General features: G+C 42.2%; 1 protein-coding gene across 1 annotated transcript; it reads left to right on the forward strand.

Moving 5' to 3' along the window:
• The first annotated feature begins 518 nt into the window (after positions 1–518).
• LOC120798864 (glutamate decarboxylase 1-like) lies at positions 519–13,933 on the forward strand. The gene is made up of 16 exons (XM_040143636.1): positions 519–594; positions 2,597–2,653; positions 4,417–4,554; positions 5,187–5,429; positions 6,766–6,856; positions 10,870–10,982; positions 11,148–11,263; positions 11,658–11,737; positions 11,853–11,907; positions 12,026–12,142; positions 12,254–12,318; positions 12,419–12,497; positions 12,733–12,882; positions 13,076–13,183; positions 13,517–13,606; positions 13,760–13,933. The coding sequence occupies exons 1-16, from the start codon at positions 519–521 to the stop codon at positions 13,931–13,933; spliced, it is 1,752 nt and encodes a 583-aa protein (XP_039999570.1).
• Positions 13,934–17,491: the final 3,558 nt, after the last annotated feature.

Below are 17,491 nucleotides of genomic sequence, written 5' to 3' on the forward strand. Positions count from 1 at the left end.
AGGGGGGACAAAAGATCATTTTTGCTCCAGTGAGCCATAAGAACTTGCTGTAAGTAGGAAATCTATCTCATATATGTTCGGCTCCCTGATAACTTGTTAGTTTTTATTGTTCTGTAACATTGGCCCCGTGTTCTGAGCATTAAGGTCAGGTACAATGAGCATTCAATGCAAGAAATGTCCAAGGCTATCTCCAAAATGAATGCACCTACACCGGCATCGTGTTATCACCAAAAGTATTTACCCTGACTCATGTGTGGCTTGTGCGTCGTGCGCAATTCTCTCCAGATTGCGCGTCTTGGTTCATAGCACACCCAGCCACCCTTCGGGAATAAATCCTTCCCGGCGACGCGCAGTGGATAACATCATTTTCTGATCCCACCCTGACTGCAGTTATTCAAATAAATTTTTCTTTTTTTAGTTCTCAACTGGAGAAACTGGCCACTGTCATTCCATAATCGTGGACTATTTTCTTTGCAGTTGAATTATTTCCCAGCTGGAGATCAGATAACGCAGGACTGATGGCCACGTCTGAACCGAGAGCCACCGGCGGGGACCAGGACCCCAACTCCGCCAATTTAAGACCTCCGTCCACAAGTAGGTCCTCACACTCCTCCCTCTGTTAATAACGCCGTGGTCCCGTATCGATCTCCCGGGGGGGTAAATTCTCGTTAGGACTGTTCCTCTCAGCCCGCTGGAGCTGACAGGGACTCGGTGCCTTGCTCAGCGACACGTCTGCAGTGCGATCTGTTGCCAACACGAGGGTTTCAACCCAGCTCACCCCGCCGCCCGTCTGCCGGCCTCTGTCTGACTCTCTGCCTATCTCTCCCCTCCTTCTCTGTCTCTCCCGGGCCATTTGCTGTGTTGGGCTCCGTCGTTAATCACTCCGGTTAAAAACAGAGCCATCACAGCTGCCTGTCGCTGTCTGGCGGATCAGCAGTGAGCACCGAGCAGTGGACTTGGCGCACAAATAATGCGCCGTTAAGGCAATGAAATTTACAGTGATCCAAGAGCATGTTACCGATGAATATTTATAGAATAAAAATGCAATTTGAAATCGAAAATAAATCCTGATTTGCATATTCCGGTCTTCTTTCTAGCACCCGCACTTTAGTCGTCTGTGTTTTTCTGGTGGTTTTTCGAACGATTTCGACAAATGCCTCAAAAACCTCTACCAGTTTTGATTTATGGTGATTTATTTCTGTCATAATTCGTCTTATCTCGTTTTCCAGAATGTGTCAGGCCTGCAAGGCTGCAGGTTGCAGAAAATAGCTGGTCTTGGGGAAATTATCTGCTGCTCATTTTTTAAAAAGTGGCTGAACCTGTTTAGTTGTACATGAACCTACGGGTTAATGAATCATTTTAAGCCTTTGTCGCATTCGCGAATTCGACTACATTATAGCCCACTTGAGCAGCCATCTGCAGTGCAAGGAAGGGAAATAATTACAGGGTTTTTTTTTCTATTCAGCCAATTGTTAGAGGAAATGGGCTACAGTTCCTGAGGGCCAGTGTACAGTCTAATTTCATATTTTTATCTGTGTTTGATTCCTTTATTTATTTGTGGCCCTTGGGTGTCAATAAACTTTTGTAAATATCTTAGAGATATTTCCAATGTGAATTTGTGCTGAAAAAGAGGCCATTAAAAGGAAGATGTTTGCTTTGTCTGACTTGCTCGCATACTGCTGCTGGATGTTGCCATTATCTCTCTGCCACGCTCCATCTCCCGCCTGGCGGCTTGTAGTGTCTGCGCCCTTTTTCGCGTGTGTGTGTATGCCTTGGCCTCAGCACCTCGAGCTGTCCACCAGTTTCTCTCAGGATGAAACTACCCCAGCAAATTTAGATACTTGTTTGCGTTTGGAAAGTTTTCCCTTCAGGTACAGCCGCCGCCTCGCTTTGGCTCTGCTGCCATGCGCTCTGCATTTGATTCCCTCTGGCTTCTGCTCCATGTCTGCTCACGCATGTCCACGCTCGGGTTTGTGTGTGTGTAGCTGCGGAGTGTGTGTGTGTGTGTGTGTGTGTGCGTGCATGCGTGCGTGCGTGTGCATGACGTGTTTATATATGAAACGCTTTATACTCTAAGTTTCTGCATCAAGCCTGCTATAGACTTCCCGGCCACAGACATTAACAGCTCGCTCCAGTCATATACTGTGTTTCACTCAATTAATTTCTGCCCTCCTCCGTGAGCTCATTTCACGGGTGTTAATTCCAGTCCGCCCCTTGGCTGGGTGTGTGAGCCCGGGTGGATTGGCCCTGCGGGCCACTGTCGGTCCCCATTGATTGAACTTAAATCGGAATGTTCTAAGACTCATCCCCCTTATGATCGGTGGGTGTTGTGGTAAATAAAAAAAAGGTGGGTAAATTCTCGGTCGGCGAAGGCGAACCGCCAACCGCCAGAAACGCGTTGCTGGACGCTTTCGAAACAAAAAGGAAGAAAAGAAAAAGAAAGAAAAACTCACACGAGAACATAAAAGCAACCTGAGTGTTCCGCATCACACACCTGGCCAAGAGCCGTGCGCATCACGCTTCCATCCATCATCCGCCTGCCCACGCTGTTTGCGCGGCCTGCACATGAGAAACTCAACGGTTCATTCTGTTTTAGCTTACGAATACGCGTGGATGCACGGATGCACACGGAAACTGGGGATGAAGATTTGTGGTAAGTTTTTTTGGGGGGGAGGCACAAAAGCCGTTTCATGTAACTTCATGTATGTGATATTTTTCCGCGCATTTTTTTTTTTTTTTGATATGTTAGAAAAATGCTCTTTGGGAAGAAGCTGTTTTTTTAAATTTATTTTTTTATTTGGATACGTAGCGACATGTCACCTGTTTATTACTGGTACTATGATTCCTTCCTATCGCGCTGTGATGTGCTTTTCGCTTTTCTTTTTTTAAATTGTTCATCTGTTATTTTTTTTTAATTATTATTATTTATTTTTTTTTACTCATTCTGGGGCCTTGTGAAATAGGCCATGAGAAAGGCTGTTTAGAGCAGGGCCATCCACGACTGTCACTGTGCGTTTCCATCTTCTAAAGGTCAGTGGACATTAGCCTGTAAGTCTGGTGATGAGAAGCCCGGATCAGTGCCCCCCCCCCGACCGCCCCTGAACCCTCCATGTCTTTGCCATTTCATCAGTAGGAGGAAAATCCACACGACAAGCCTGGGGAAGAAAAAAAAAAGGCTACACAGTCCCGAACCTCCTTTAAATCGACCAGTAAATAAAGGAGAATTTTAATTTCCCGTTCAGGTATTTCTTGAGTGGCGTGTCTTTGAAAGCCCGTCGGTGTGGCCTCACCGTCAGTCTCACTAACACCCGGTACTACGGTGGAGAGAAGCGGATGTGACGTCGCCGGGAAGGCGCGTTTATTTCTCCAACATTTGAAGGAATTTGTTTCTTTCGGTGACTTCAGAATGAATGGATAATATGGTTTTCCTATACAGTTGGAGATGGGTGCCATGTAGATGCGTTCCATTCATGTAGGATGTTATTGGCCCGTTTGTTATGGCGGAAATCAATTAAGGATCGACTGAGTTTGATATTGCCATTTCTGAGAATGCTAAGATTGACCAATAGATTTTGATTGATCTACGTGGCATTTTTAATGTACTGGAATGGAAACTGAATGGGAATATTTCTATAGGCTAATATTTCTATACGTGGCAATTAGAGAGTCTCAAATATTGATCTTTGAATGTGTCATTTCGGATTTAAAGAGAAAGATATTATCGAGTTTCCAATGAAAAATATAGGAGACAGAATATTTTATAGCTTACAGATAACAGCGCGCGACTTCCACATGTTTTGCGCGCAGTTAGGCCCACACATCGTCCTGCAGATATAGAGGAGCTATGTGCAGAAAACGGATCGATCATGGAGTTCGGAACACACAGCCGAGGCCTTGCAGGGGCAGACTGCTTCGGGGCTCTGGACATCCTTCATTAAGCCCTCTTTATGGGCTGTGTATTTATTGGCCACATGGGTCATCACCGCGGGCTCTCCTGCCCACTGAGCCGATCAGTCTGTGTGGACAGGAGGGTGCGTCTGGGTGCTTCCTGACCGGGGTGAGGTTGTGATGTCAGAGGGAGGGGCGGTCACCCTAACGCACACGTGGTCCCTATTTTGTGTGCGTGTGTGTGTTTGTGCATATATGGCCTATATAAGTTTGTTCTCCACCAGAAATGCATTTCTGGCGAAAGAATTAACTGCATTAGGAGCTGACTTTAGATAACACAGATGTTTTCAAATAGTTGCCTCGCCACCTACAAAATTTAAAAATAATATGGAATAATTGGATATTCATTATTTATTTATTTATTCATTCATTCATTCGTTTAGTTTTGGTCCCATAATCTCGTCTTCTTTGTGTGTGGGATGGAGGTGTTTGGTGATAACTCCTGCCCTCCCCCCTGTAACACCCTAGGGTTCCTGCAGAAGAACAACAGCCTGGAGGAGAAGGGGAGGCTCGCGGGCCAGAAGAATTTGCTCTCGTGCGACAACAGCGACAGGGACGCGCGCTTCCGCCGCACCGAGACCGACTTCTCCAACCTGTTCGCCAGAGGTGAGAGCTGGCTACGCCTGCGCCGGGCTACTCCGCTAAACCTAGCAACTTAAAAACAAGCTAATGCCCGTTTCTAAAATTCTTTACGTGTTTTATATGAGCTGTGTCCGCCATGGCAACGTTAGACCCGTTCCTTAAAATTAAAATGACTTTTGGTGCTTTTGTCAGGACAAAGCTGTTAAAGGTTTCCCAAAGAACCAGAAAAGTCACATCATATCTTCGGTTTTCTTAACTGTTACCGTTGTAGTTATTATCCTGTTGCTCGTTAATATAGGATGCGACATTGTTAGCCTTTTTACACCCCATTAAAGTCACCGTTGTTGAGGACGACGGCTGAAGTTACAGGCATAGCCTGTTAATATTTGGGCTAATATTTAGAAAATAAATATTCATAAATATTAGGCCTATGTCATTTGACCAGAATAATTAGCTTATTAGACATACACCAACTTAAAATGACTTATAAAAATGGCTGAATGCCAAAGCTTTCTAAAGGCTGCTCAATAAAACGCTCATGATTAGCATGCTGAGAAACTGGCTCTCACTTGTCAAAAGGAGGCCTCCATTATAGGCCCAATGTTTAAATTCCACACCCAGGCTGAGTTTCCACCACCTTTCTCCCCACCTCTCAGACCTGCTGCCGGCCAAAAATGGAGAGGAGCCGACCATACAGTTTTTGTTGGAGGTGGTCGACATCCTCACTAACTACGTCAAGAAGACTTTCGACCGCTCCACCAAGGTGCTGGACTTCCACCACCCCCACCAGCTCCTGGAGGGAATGGAGGGCTTCAACCTGGAGCTGTCCGACCATCCCGAGTCCCTGGAGCAGATCCTGGTGGACTGCAGGGACACTCTCAAATATGGCGTCCGGACAGGTAGGTCACGGCAGTTTCAACGCAGAGCTGTATCTGGGGGGAAAAAAAAAATGGTGGTGGGTCACCTAGGATGTTTATAATGTGATTTAAAAAGTCGACTTCCACTGTGGCCTTTTGAATAATTCATATGGTGGCGTATATTATTTTAAATAGCAAAGGCACAGTGGAGTGTGTGGGGATAAAATGCAATTAACCTTTTGGTCTCTCGGTTCAAAATAGGATATTTTTTTTTACCCTCAGACCAAGATATAGTCATATACACATTATTACACAAAATATAATATAATATTAAAGCTCAAAAGTTGCTTTACAATAGTAATATTATGATATTTACATCTTCAATAATGTTCCTATGATGATATACGGTATATATTCCAAAAAATGTGTCAATTTTATCACTTTAATGTAAATTAATTGCCTACTGACATTTTTACAATACAAAAATGACTTGAACACAACTCCACTGGGGACCAAACTGTGGTAGCGTAGCTTATTATGATGACTGCTTTATTTATTGTCCCCCTGGTAATTCGGTTGACATCCTCCTTTTCTTTCCCCTCAACTTATTAAAGCAAGTGTCGCCTGAGGCGACCCTAACACGGGCCGTTTCTAGCTGTTAAAAACGACAGCGCTCAAATTGTCCCTCGGGTTTTAGTATATCACGCAGGGTCTGCTGTGTCCACAACTCAACACCACTTTTCATGATGTTTTTTTTTTTGGTGAATTTTGTGAAGTCTGTCTGGAGGAGCTGTCCGCGGTGCTGAAATATAGAGCAGCTTTTCCTTTCCTCTAGTCAGTTTCTTTAACATAGGCACAATTTTTTTTTTTTTACATATTTAAGCACCTTGTGGATGTATTATTATGTGAGCCACACGACAATACAGCCGCAAGGTGCTTTTATATCCATGACTGCATTTATGCTCCAGGCCCACTGACGGTGACTGTGTGTGCAAAAACCATAGAGTCTAAATGGCTGTCATACAGCCTTGTTACCAATGATATTATGGTTAACTGAACAGGCAATGCCAGACCCCTCAGGTTTCACAGTTGACCAAGGGAATACAAAATGCAACCCAAATGACTATGAACACTAAAATGATGAACTGTTTCTTTATGGTATTTGTATCATGTTATTTTATTATATTATTTTCACAATCAGGCTTAGGTAGTCATCTTTATGCTACAGGGCTTTGTGGTCATTATATTCCTTCATAAAGCTTCTTATGTACTCAGGGCAAGGAACACTTAACAGTTGCTGTCCTTATTATTGCTTTCTCTTTACAAAAATCATGATTCCCCCTTTAAGACAGCATGTGTATGTGTTTTTTATGTTTAGGTCACCCACGCTTTTTCAACCAGTTGTCGTCCGGTCTAGACATCATTGGTCTGGCCGGAGAGTGGCTCACCTCTACTGCTAACACCAACATGTAAGTCATACAGTGTGCTGCTCCCTTTGTTTGCGTGGTTGCACATGACACAGTTATCTATACAGTGGGAAACACCCCTATATGTCATGACAGGACAGCTGAGATTTCCTGTTTGGAGAACACTGGAAATAGCCCCCAGTCACCATCATATAAAGTCAGTGTGGGAGTTGCTTATGGTTTTCCCCTCAGCTCACTCCATCATTGGTCACAACAACCTCTGAGGGCAGTTATGTAAAGTGTTTGGCTTGTCCTGTAGAGACTTTGTGTTGACAATAGGTAGGCTGCCACTGTGCGCTGTATATCGGAGGCAGCCCAGCCCCAGGGCTGGTGAGATTGCATATTGATCTCAGGTCACAGTTACATGGTGGCCCAGTCTGATAGAGGGCATGAACCACATCGACATCAGACACTCTCAACACAGACACACAGACACACAGACACACACACACACACACACACACACACACACACACACACACACACACACACACACACACACACACACACACACACACACACACGCTATAAATAAGCTTTAACTCTGTGATCACTAGAATAGAATGAGGTATGTCTTACTATTACTGTTGTACAACATCAGAATACAGAATACAGACTCATACTCAAACACACAAACACACAGACCCACACACACATGCAGAGTTACACACATTACACACAAACATTTACAAACAAACACTTCGCTGTAGGTAAAGCAGCCTATTATTTACAGCTCTGTCAATTCATTCTCAGTGGAGGGAGATATAAATTTGTCATTTTACATCGATTTCCTCACTCTTATATAAGGCTGCAACTAATGATTATTTTCATTATCAATTAATCTCCCAATTATTTTCTCAATTATTTCCTAAAGCCTACGATGTTCTGTTTTCTCTGCCCAACAGTGCAAAACCTAAAAATACTCAATTTATTACTATATAAGACAAAGAAAAGCAGGCGACGGTGGCTCAGGGGGTAGAGGTCGGTGGTTCGATTCCTGGCTCCTCCAGTCCGCATGTAGAACTGTCCTTGGGCAAGATACTGAACTCCAGATTGCACATGATGGCTGTGCCATCAGTAAATAGAATGTCGGTGTGAATGGGTGAGTGTGGCATGTTGTGTAAAGTGCTTTGAATGGTCAGTAAGACTAGAAAAGCGCTATATACCATTTAAATACTCACAATATACAAGCTGTGACTAGGGAATGTTTGGCATTTTTGCCAAAAATGAACAATTAATTGATCAATCAACTAATTGTTTCAGCTGTCTTATGTATGAGAGAAAATAATCAGAGCATGATAACAAAAACAACAGAGGTCATGACGGTCAAAATGAGCTACAGACAGACGACAAGAAAACTGTCATAACAGCAATTTAAAAAAAAAAAGGTTCCAAAGCAGAATGAGTCACTTAAATTGCAAAATACAACAACTGCAAGATTTTTGCCTTGATGACATTGATGCAGAGACATGTTGACATCCTAGACTTTCATGGTACAATCTGACATGGAGCTGCGTAGACAGCAGGACCTACAGTATGCAGTGCAAAAAGACCACACAGAGTAAACAGTTGCAAGAAGACAATAGAATCCACTCCATACATACAAATTGAACATTCAGTATTTTTTAACTATTGTAGCTGCTATCTTTTTTCCTAAGGATAATAAACCACAAGCTGAAGTAAAATTGAGATACTTAATTTGTCCCATTTCTCAAAACATTAGCTTAGGAAAAAAACAAGAACCAAGAAGAAACCACCCCCTCTTAGGAAAAACTTTCCCATCTCATCTCCTGGTTGGAAGAATGCCCCAAGAGACGGGACCATTGAATTCACACACTCGCACACACACTCGTGCACGCTTTCATAATGACACTTACACACACACCAGCTCTGGCTGTCCCAGATACAGCAGCTAGGGTTTCCAGTCCATTGACTGCAGGCTCATTGAGAGCTGGTCTTAGCAGATAGGCCAGCTGGGCCCCACGCTGACACACAATGTCCTCCGGCTGCACAGAGAACCCAGTCACACTGTGGAAACTGGCTGCTGCAGCTCCCCGCGGAGTGCTTATTCTGGCTCTATTGTCCCTGTGGATACAGACTGACTCAGTGGTCCTTTGAGGAGCTGAGAGGAGAGTGTGGTTGGGGTCAAAGGGTTAGTCACATAGAGACACACGCACACACGCATTTAAACACAGACCTACACACATTGAGTGCCCTTGATGACAATAATAAGGGCATTTAGGGGCTGTCCCAGGAGAAAGGCAGGTGACTGAGGGGTAATTTTCACCCCAAAAAGACCAATGATTGGCTCTGATTGTGATAATGATCACCATTATTGTCATTACAGCGTGAAATGACTCAGACAGAAGGAGAATTTTAAAAAGGTGCACTGGTTTTGTCCCTTTTCTGATGTGGTTGGCATGAATTCTAAGAGAAAATGAAAGTGAGACATCCAGGATATTAACTATTTTGTGCTCCTTATATGAACCATAATTCTAATATATCAAAGAATACTGTATTTCTAAAATTAGGGCAGTGGGAGGCTGCAGAATGAGACATTTTGTCGTCTTTGTGATTTTATCCTCTGTTGTCACTGTTCATGGTCGAAACCCAGCGGTCATAATCTGTTCTGGTTTATTGACTAGAAACTAATGTTCCAATCAAATCCATCCCGTGGGTTAGTCCTTAACAGGCATAATTACACAAGAAAAATGTCTTTTTTGTCTATTTTTCTTCGTCTTTATGCTTTTCTTTCCATCTCTTTTTGTCCTCAACCATGAGTATCACGCTCTTTTATTGTCTCTCATTTTCTGCTACATCTTTTTGTCTCGTTGTCCTGTTTATTTTCCAGCTGCTTTCCTCGCTCTGCCTCCACATCATCCCCTCCTTTTCTTTTGTTGTCCTCTGTCACACTTTCCTTCACTGCATTGTTTCCCTACAGCTCCCTCTCCGCGCAGCTTTTATCGCTTCTCCTTTCTACCCAAACTACAAAATGCTTCAGTCCTTGTTTAAGATGTGAAGAAAACAGAGAGGAATCGAAGAGGAGACAATGTTACAGTCATTTTAGATGGGGATGGTGGTCGTGGGGGCTGATGGAAGTGGGGGAGTGTTGTGTAACTGGCCTTATTAGAAGCTGAGTAAACAGGGATCAGTCCTAAGGGTGTGTGTGGGAGATGGTGAGATGGCCTGTCAGTTAGCAAAGAGAGCAAAAGCTCAGGCTAAAGCTCTCTGTAACACATTTAACCTACTTTAGCTTCTTCAGGAGTTTTGTTCTTGTGTTGTCTACAGAGCTACCAGCCATCTTGTCTTTTGTTAGCTGACAGAGAGGTTAAACACACATCTGGCATTTTTCAAAACCTCTTTTCCGTCTGTCATCTCCTTGTGTTTTAACTTTTTGCCTTTTAATCTTTTTCTTTTGCTTTCTTGTATTAAGAAAATAACATTAATAATCATGGTCTCTTGCTCAATTCCTGTATTCTGTGGCCAACAGAAGCCGTTATCTCTTTAAAACACTCTCTCTTCCTGTCTTTCTTTCTCTCAGACACACACATACACATTCATGTCCTCCCTGCCATCAAATCAGCCCCATTCAGACTCACAACTGAGATTGGCAGGATTGACAGATAGCCATCAGAGCTTTGTGTGCTTTAATTAAACTACTGAGTTTTTTTGAAGGCATTTGAATATGAATGTTTGCTTCCCAACTCCTATCAGACACTTTTTAATTAGCTCAGTCAGCACAAGCTCCAGTTTGTGCTCCGTGGATGGAATTATAGCAGAGCTAATGAAAAACCAATGAGTGTGTGTGTGTGTGTGTGTGTGTGTGTGTGTGTGTGTGTGTGTGTGTGTGTGTGTGTGTGTGTGTAGTGGCGTGTCTTTATTTGGCCTTTCTAATCTGCAAGCGTGTGCTTAAGAATTTTCTTTTATTCTTCTTGCTCACAAAGCAGTTGTTAATGACTCAACTGCTTCAGTGATGTTGAATGCTATATTCATCAGTTTTGTGACATGATTGACAGGTTCACCTATGAGATCGCTCCAGTGTTTGTGTTGATGGAGCAGCTGACTTTGAAGAAAATGAGAGAGATGATTGGTTGGCCCGCTGGAGAGGGAGATGGACTCTTTTCACCAGGTTAGTCTATTATAACAGTATCCATATACAAATAACAAATAAGTGCAGTATCATTACTTTTCAGTAAACATTAAAACTATTGAGTTATATCAGCTTTGGTAATAATACTATAGTTGTGTGCATTCTGCTGTCCATGGTGCTGATACATGTGTCTCTACTTAACAGGGGGTGCTATCTCCAACATGTACAGTGTGATGATTGCACGTTACAAGTATTTCCCAGAGGTCAAGACCAAGGGCATGTCTGCTGCTCCCCGCCTTGTCCTCTTCACATCTGAACACGTACGTGACCACGAGCAGACACACACACACACACACACACACACACACACACACACACACACACACACACACACACACACACACTCCATCTTAAGTATTCTAATAAAGTAGGCGCTACGCTTCATTGACTGTAGATTCAGGCCATTGAAGAAGTCCTGTAGTAATCAGTAGGTCCAATTGAATCAGGGCAATGGCTCTTTGAGGGGATTCATTTTGCTTTTATCACATCTATTTTAGTCTATAAAGAATTTTACAGCTGACAACATATCAGCCAGTAAGTCAAAGCTCATGTAGCAATTAGTTCACTTGATATCCATTCTCCTTGAATTTAACTGTTTCTCAGCTGTTTTTATAAGGGCCAGCAAATTATTGTCCTAATGTGTGTCCCCTACAGAGCCACTACTCCATAAAGAAAGCAGGAGCTGCTCTGGGCTTTGGCACTGAGAATGTGATCCTGCTGAGCACAGATGAGAGGTACGGGACTCGCATTAGAAATGTAAAGCCACAATCAGTGTAGAAATTGTGGGAAAAAATGGTGTAAATATAATATGGAGACATGATACACATAGACTGGTCTGCACTCTTTCAGGGGGAGAGTCATTCCTGCAGATCTTGAGGCCAAGATCATTGATGCTAAACAGAAGGTCAGTGTCTTTCTTACATTTTCTTTTTCGTTTATTTGTTTTGATCTTTTTCGCTCTGTTTTTCTCTGTCTTACCAATACTTTGTCCTTCTACGTTGTATGTGTATGTGATTCTACAGGGTTACGTGCCATTGTTTGTCAATGCAACAGCTGGTTCAACTGTGTACGGTGCATTTGACCCCATCAATGAGATCGCTGACATTTGTGAGAAATATAACTTGTGGCTCCATGTTGATGTAAGTAGCTGACATTGGGTCCATTGCTGTAGTATTTTGATAGTAGCAGTAGTGATACTATGTCCTTGTACTGTGTACCCTTATGTTACAGTAACTGTCTTGTATCCTCAGGGAGCATGGGGTGGCGGACTATTGATGTCCAGGAAGCATCGCCATAAGCTTAGTGGAATTGAGAGGTTAGTACACGGTAATCGATGGATCGCTCTGTCTTGTTGTTTAAAGGAAACTTTCAGTGAAACTAAACCAGTACATTAACACATATATTAAACTTTGCAGGGCCAACTCTGTCACATGGAACCCTCACAAGATGATGGGCGTGCCTCTACAATGTTCTGCGATCCTGGTCAGAGAAAAGGTACGGTAAAGACACAAACACACACACACACACACACACACACACACACACACACACACACACACACACACACACACACACACACACACACACACACACAGGTGATATGCTCATATTCATATAATTTCTCAAAGTACTAGCAATCCTTTGAGTTGAACAAAATGCTAACCTGCCGTGGGGAGAAGAGTGGATGGAAAAAAGGTTAACAGTGTCTGTACATTGTGTCCGTCTGTAGGGAATCTTGGCAGGCTGTAACTCCATGTGTGCTGGCTACCTGTTCCAACCAGACAAACAGTATGACGTCACGTACGACACAGGGGACAAAGCTATCCAGTGTGGTCGGCATGTTGACATCTTTAAGTTCTGGCTCATGTGGAAGGCCAAGGTGAGATGGAGTGAGACAGATACACACACGTGCTGTATATCGGCTAAATCATAAATTGTTCTTTAACCAACATATAAAAATGTCTTGAAGTCAAAAGGGATTGTCACGGTGTTAATCAGCAAAGATGCTGTAGCTTAATACTGTGATTTTTTGTCGTAATTATTGCCTTGTCAATGTTTTTTCCCCCCTGCAGGGCACCATAGGCTTTGAGCAGCACATTGACAAGTGTCTGGAACTGTCTCAGTACCTGTACAACAAGATAAAGAACAGGGAGGGATATGAGATGGTATTCGATGGAGTGGTGAGCTTCCCTGATTTTCTATTCTATCAATATAATTTTGAATCACTAAGGAAAATTCAATAATATATCTTTTTGGTTTAATAAGCAATACTGGCATGACAGAAACTATTTTTGGGGAATTAACCAACAAAAAACACTTTTAATTTTATGAGCTGTAATTAAAATTATTAATTATAATGATGTTATGTTTTTATGATGTTAACTCTTCTCTGTCACAGTATTTCTCTTGCTCTCATTCCACTCCCTCCATCATTCTTAGTTGTCTTTTTGTTTGGTATAAATGAAAAAAAATAGGCTATTGTGTGTATTAATTGTGTTTATTTCTGTCTGTAGCCACAGCACACCAACGTTTGTTTCTGGTACATACCACCCAGCCTGAGAGGCATGCCAGAAAGTGACGAGCGGCGAGAAAAACTCCACAGGGTACAACACCTGTCACTTCTGCCCATCAGCATTCCCATTTACTCCTCCTTTTTAGTCATACGACCGATGGATGATGTTTTTATAAATATTATTCATAGTGGGCTCCCCTACAGAAATGCAAGGGTCTGATTTGCTGTTTCTTTACTCCACCAGGTGGCGCCAAAGATCAAGGCCATGATGATGGAGTCAGGGACCACAATGGTGGGCTACCAGCCTCAGGGCAATAAAGTCAACTTCTTCCGTATGGTCGTCTCCAACCCCGCGGCCACCCAGTCTGACATTGACTTCCTCATTGATGAGCTTGAGAGGCTGGGTCACGACCTGTAGACCTCAGCCATCACTGCTGCCTGCCAGTCTTTTATCTGTTATATTTCCAAAACAGGTTGAAACATTCACAGTGCTGCAGACGGAGTGGTGATAGGACATGTTTTAGGTTTGTTCTATCCGCTCTATCTTTGCCTGAAGCAGTCTGATTGTTTCTCCAACTGAAGAGAAACTAGCAATGAGAGAGACTTTGAGTTTCTCACTGACTCTGTCCCACATAGTTCCTTCTACAGACAAAATATATAAACCAGTATCTGAAAGCTACAGGTACAACAAACATGCTCTAATGTATGTGTGTGCTGTGGAATCTTGTTATGTATGTGTGTGTGTGTGGGTGTAATCTAGTTTCTCGTCCAATGTAGTTTGTATTTTAATGTCCGTATGTGTGTGCCTGAGTGTGTATGAATGTGATCAAACAATGAAAGGGAGAAAAGCACAGATCAAAATATTACAGTATCATAAATTATTCTGCTGTATCATACATTTGCTACACACAATTGAATCATTGGTGCTTTTGGCTGTATATATACTTACATATATATATATATATATATATATATATATATATATTTAATCTTAGTGCACTGACCTACTCGTCCTAATCCAGTGTCTGAGACCCTGAAGCTTTGTGTGTGCAGGTGTGCATGTGGCACACTGAGTGTATCTCGTCAAGTGTTTTAGGCTAGCACTGAGTTAAAAATAAGTTACTGTGCACACCGTAGGTACCAAGTGTGTTAAACTGAGAGGTTTTAGGTAACGTCCAGCAACTGATCCACAGTCTGTGAATATTTGAAGATTAAGATTTAAAATGTCTCCAGCTATCCCAAGTCTGTGGCAACCTTAACCTGTAAAACGCTGGCTCGTCTGTTTCATGCAATCATGTGATGCCCATATGTGTTTATAACATGGTTAGAATATTAATATTTGATTATATAAGAACAAATATTTAATTGCATTTCCACTGTTTGCAGATTCAGGTATTTTTTTGTAAATGTATCTTTATGTGTATTACATGGTAATACATTTGTAAATGTAATCACAGGAACTTGAGTAAAGTTTATTTATAGTGATTTAGTCAGCCAAAGAAAGAGAATCGGGAACAGAGCAATCCATTGTCCTTCATATGTAACTTCTTATAGATTATAGGTGTTTGTAAAATGTTACCTTGACTGCGATGCAATTTCTATAGTGTGTTTCTTTCTGTGATTGTGAGTCTTTTGACTGAATGTTTTGAGATGACTGACTGGCCTTCTGATGAGATTAAGAATGAAGTCTATATAATTCTCTGGCAGTCGTTCCGAACTTTTATTTTAGAGAGAAGCACAAGCATGTGAGAATGTACTCTCCTCTCGAGACTGGGAAGAAAGGATTGTTGTATCTGTCTGAATCCTAATGCATTTACTGTAATATAGTATATTAATTGTAATACATATTACCTGTATTCTCAGTGTTACGGGAGCTCAATGGAATATCTTATATACAGAGTTCCTATTTGTGTCTTTGCACAATGTTCACCTTTATTTCTTCCATTGTAAATGGATGTGTACTATGGCAGTATTATATAAGAGTTATGTTAATAAAGTATTTACGGTATCTAGGGACCATATGTGAATGGCAGAATTACATAAATCATATTTAGGGTAATCTGTGTACTGTATGTTACCAGTGACTCCTGTACATGACCAATCCCAGCTGTAAGGGAATGTTTCCCAGGAGGTTTTCAGTAGGCACTTTAACAGAATCGTACCATCATGAAAAAAGATCTTTAATAAAGTCTCCTAAAGGGAAAACTGAGTCTGAATTATTGAAACACACACAAAATGACCTCTTTCACTCACTTATTTTGTTCTGGTTTCTCAAACTGCCCTCTGATGCACAGATTTAGGTCTATGCGCAGAAATATCCCCCTCTGCCTCGGAATTGCCTCCATCAGTAGCTACACACACACACACACACACACACACACACACACACACACACACACACACACACACACACACACATTATTGCCTCTCTGCCTAATCATCCTCGAGAAGGCTTTGTTTGGCCCCCAGCTGTGTGTCGGATTGGCTGTTCTCCAGCGTGAAACTGTCCTCTCCTATCAGCTCCTTCTCTCGTTCATTTTTCCCTTTCCACTCCCTTTCGCCTCCCTCATCTCCTCATGTCCTTCGTCTCTTCTGCCCTACTCAGTTGCTCTTTCCTTTCCTCAAATCTGCTGCTTCCTTACTTTGCCCTTGCCCTTCATTTCCTCCCCTCATTCTTCTCCTGCTTATATTCACCCACAAATTTACGTGATTCGGCTTCACTAAGCCACCATTTCATAGAGAAACGAAGGCCCTTGTTACAGCGTCTCATATACTTTATGTGGGGGGTATAAAAACACCAGAGGGAGGAAAGGTTGTGGAGTGAAGCGTAAGTTCTACTTTGAGACCAGCAGTGAGGATATGATGTACTGCCAATGCCCTCTGGTGGTAACTCTCTGTCTGGACAATCATCCAAAGCAGCAGACTGGATAGCTCTGTGGACACCATCATATCATAAATAAATTAACAAAAACTATTCAGCAATTGTAACAGCGATTACACAATAAATTCACCAAAAGGTGTAAGAGCCTCTACTGTGGTTTACATGTTATCTATGTCCCTCAGGGTCACTTAGGGGTGTTTAGCAGGAGAAAGAGAGACATTTGTTTATGATAATATGCCGAGGTTTTCATAGTTGATACAACAATGCTACATAGCTGTCTAAAAATGATGTACGGTAGGTGGCACCTGCAAAACAGAGCTAAATCAGCTTCACATTACAGAAACAAGCGTTTGCAATGTCAGATTTAAGAGTCCCGTCTTTGTGTTCTTCAGTGCATACAAAGGACAATTATGGTCTGTAAAGCCTATTGACTGTTACTGCTCATTAGCCATCAGGAATATTTTGGTGGCAGGTGTTTCCATCCATGACCTGCTTGTGGGAGCTAATGAACGGGGAGAGTATCACTGCAGTGCTTGCAGTTCAGTCGATGGACTGTAGGTTGTGAGGACTGATACGCACTGTATGAAAATATGTAACAAATGTCACATATGTGATTCTGAGCACTTCTCTGGTAAGGCAACAATATATCAATACCATCGTATACGTTGAAACTATAAAACACACTCTTCCTTCATGGCAAAGTGCAGCTGGGTTTTTATAAAAGCTTCGCCCTCTGCCCCATAAATATCACACGGACAGCCTCTTTTATACTCTGCAGTTCAGTAAAACAAGAGAAAAGTAGCTTCAGGGGTAAAAGATGACCTCATTTTTCAGAATGCTTGCGACCTACTGCATATTTTCAGATAAATAATCCCACCAAATATTATACAAAGAAAATCCAATTACGACCTGACCCGTCACAAGTCCAAGGTTTAGAATGATTATATTTCTAACTCAGGTTTAGATTTACATCGAACATTGACTGCACATTGTTTAGTAACCATGGTTTGGTTTCTCTATTTTGGATTTACCTACCTATATTTTGTATAGGGGTAGGTGCTGTATGTATACACTGTAGTCTATGTAGGTGTGTGT

The sequence above is a fragment of the Xiphias gladius genome, chromosome 14, assembly GCF_016859285.1.
Source record: "Xiphias gladius isolate SHS-SW01 ecotype Sanya breed wild chromosome 14, ASM1685928v1, whole genome shotgun sequence".
In the NCBI taxonomy this organism is placed as follows: Eukaryota; Metazoa; Chordata; class Actinopteri; order Istiophoriformes; family Xiphiidae; genus Xiphias; species Xiphias gladius.

Coding starts and splice junctions, on each gene's coding strand:
- LOC120798864 (XM_040143636.1), top strand. CDS start 519: ATGGCCACGTCTGAACCGAGAGCCACCGGCGGGGACCAGGACCCCAAC. Junction 2,654..4,416: donor ACTGGGGATGAAGATTTGTG/GTAAGTTTTTTT, acceptor GTAACACCCTAG/GGTTCCTGCAGAAGAACAAC. Junction 13,607..13,759: donor GGCGAGAAAAACTCCACAGG/GTACAACACCTG, acceptor TTACTCCACCAG/GTGGCGCCAAAGATCAAGGC.